This window comes from Micromesistius poutassou (assembly GCF_964030765.1).
Source record: "Micromesistius poutassou genome assembly, chromosome: 20".
Lineage (NCBI taxonomy): Eukaryota > Metazoa > Chordata > Actinopteri > Gadiformes > Gadidae > Micromesistius > Micromesistius poutassou.
In genome coordinates, this window is record NC_140290.1 from 14,421,168 (window position 1) to 14,423,266 (window position 2,099).

At 50.7% G+C, this 2,099-nt stretch overlaps 1 protein-coding gene across 1 annotated transcript in view; it reads left to right on the plus strand.

Annotated features, from left to right (window-relative positions):
- epb41a (erythrocyte membrane protein band 4.1a) overlaps positions 1–2,099 on the plus strand; it is a gene marked incomplete at its 5' end in the record, with an annotated part of 22,658 nt that overhangs the window by 11,149 nt on the left and 9,410 nt on the right. Inside the window, 2 exons of the mRNA XM_084484341.1 lie at positions 1–72; positions 301–375. The exon at positions 1–72 is cut by the window's left edge and continues 194 nt beyond it. Of these exons, the coding sequence (XP_084340467.1) occupies positions 1–72; positions 301–375 (147 nt within the window). The remainder of the gene's footprint in view (positions 73–300; positions 376–2,099) is intronic.

Genomic DNA, 2,099 nt, shown 5'->3' on the forward strand with positions numbered 1-2,099 from the left:
AAGATGGAGAGGCCCCCCGCTGAAGCCACCAAGACCCAGAGCCCCAGACCCGAGTCCACACCGGACATGAAGGTATGGGGGGGGTGGGGGTGGGGGGAGACGGATGCTTTAGGATCCTCATGGACAGCCCTCCCTGGGGATGAGATACAGTGCATTGATGCCTCACAGATTTAACGTCTTGCTCAATGTTATTTCCACACACACAACAATGAGCATGCGGCCTCTTCGAGGCCCCTCACTGTAGTGCGGCCCTCTGCGGCCTGAGGGGGCCGCTGTTCTGAGCTCTGTCTGTGCCACCAGTCGGTGGCCAGGAAGGAGCGGAGGCACTCCCCCGCCCTGACCACCACCAACGGGGAGCGAGAGAAGAAGAGCCAGGTGTGTGTGTGTGTGTGTGTGTGTGTGTGTGTGTGTGTAGTTACTGCCGCACCGATGGATGATGAGAGCACTGTGAGACTTTGAGGAATGTGTGGGCTAAAGCACTCAACACATGGACAGTATGCTCCCACACCAAAGGTTGTCATTTAGAGGGGCTGTAGGTAAGATTTAAGAGCGATCATTTTTTGCAATTGGTCAAAATGCCCTCCAACAGCTACTCTTACTCTTAGAGAGAATATCTGTTCTGGTTGAATGCCTCTGTAGGAGACCCCCTTAACATTTATGTTTTCAGGGGATCAATCCACCGAAGGAGCAGAGAGGGGGGGGGGACGGGTTTTGGGTGAAATTCTTGCTCTCTTCTGCGGGTTTCTGTCCGTTCATTGCAACCCTCAGATCTTACTTACAGCAGCCTCAATCCAATGGTTTATTTCACTTGCACACCATATAGGCCAAAGAGCAGCTCAGTGTGCGTGACGTGAATATCAAAGTGATGCCTCTGTGTATGTTTCGCAGCATGCATATGGACCAAGAGAGGCTCTAACAGGATTTTGATGTTTTTCCCTCCTTCTCTTGGGGGGGGGGGGGGGGGCGGGGTCGGTGACAGAAGCAGCATTCCCCCCGAGACAGAAACAAGACAGAGATGGTGCGAGGGAGGAAGGTTAGAATGAGTTCTTCAGTCGACTGATCACTCACTCATACGCTGCTCTCTGCATCTGCCCGCACATCCGCACACTTACGATTGACGCTTCAAGCTTGTCGTGCTTCTCTTTCTTAAAGGGATGTTCAAAAAAGATGGGATGCAAACGTGAGCCACGGACTGAACAGAAAACCCCTTTAAAACGGACTGCCCCTGACTGCCCCCCACTGCCCCTGACTGCCCCTGACTGCCTGTGTTGTGCTGCTCATTCTGTGGATGTTTGTTCTCTGGTCTTGTTCCTGGTTCTGCAGACCCATGAATGTTTGATCTCTCCATCAAACAAGAGCATGCTCCGGAATTCTCCTCAAACATTTAACTGCAAGGGCCCCTGTTCTTGTATATTATGTCAACTTTAGTGACATATAATAATATATAATTATGCGCTCTCAATGAACTCTTCCACCAGATTAAGCCGTTGTTAGTGCGACAATTGTCTTTCAGGCAATTGTCGCACTTTTAAGTTTTGTAAGTATACAACGTAAAGTAAAGTGACAACACTTAAATGAACAGCGACAGTGTCTGACTGAAGTGTGATAGGGCCGTAAATCAGCCCCCCTGATCCCTAAACAAGAGCTATAGCTATAGCTACCTCACTGTCTCCAGCTAGCCGGCGTCACGTGACGTGACGTAAGACAGGCAGATCAACATCACAGGCTGATGATGGGTCGCCGGCTCTCTTTCTGAATTGGGAAGCCGTCCATTTTGTGTGCTGCTGGGGGACCTCTGAGGCTTCAACACCAGTGCAGTGCTCCGGTTGGCCCACTCTGGCCCTCTCTAGTGCACTGTAGCTGCTGAAATCCAAGGGTACAAATCGGATTCTCTATAGAGTGCAGTACTGTATAACCCTAATGCACATTAAAAGAGGTGCACCAACCGTTGTCGACACTACATCCCATGATGCCTAGTGGTGTCTTGGATTCATCCGATAGAGAACAGTAGAACAGTCCAGAACGTACTCTATGGGGTGGACATCTAGCACGTGTTTAGACGGATGTCCGGCCTAATGGAATGCAGCCCAGGTGTGACC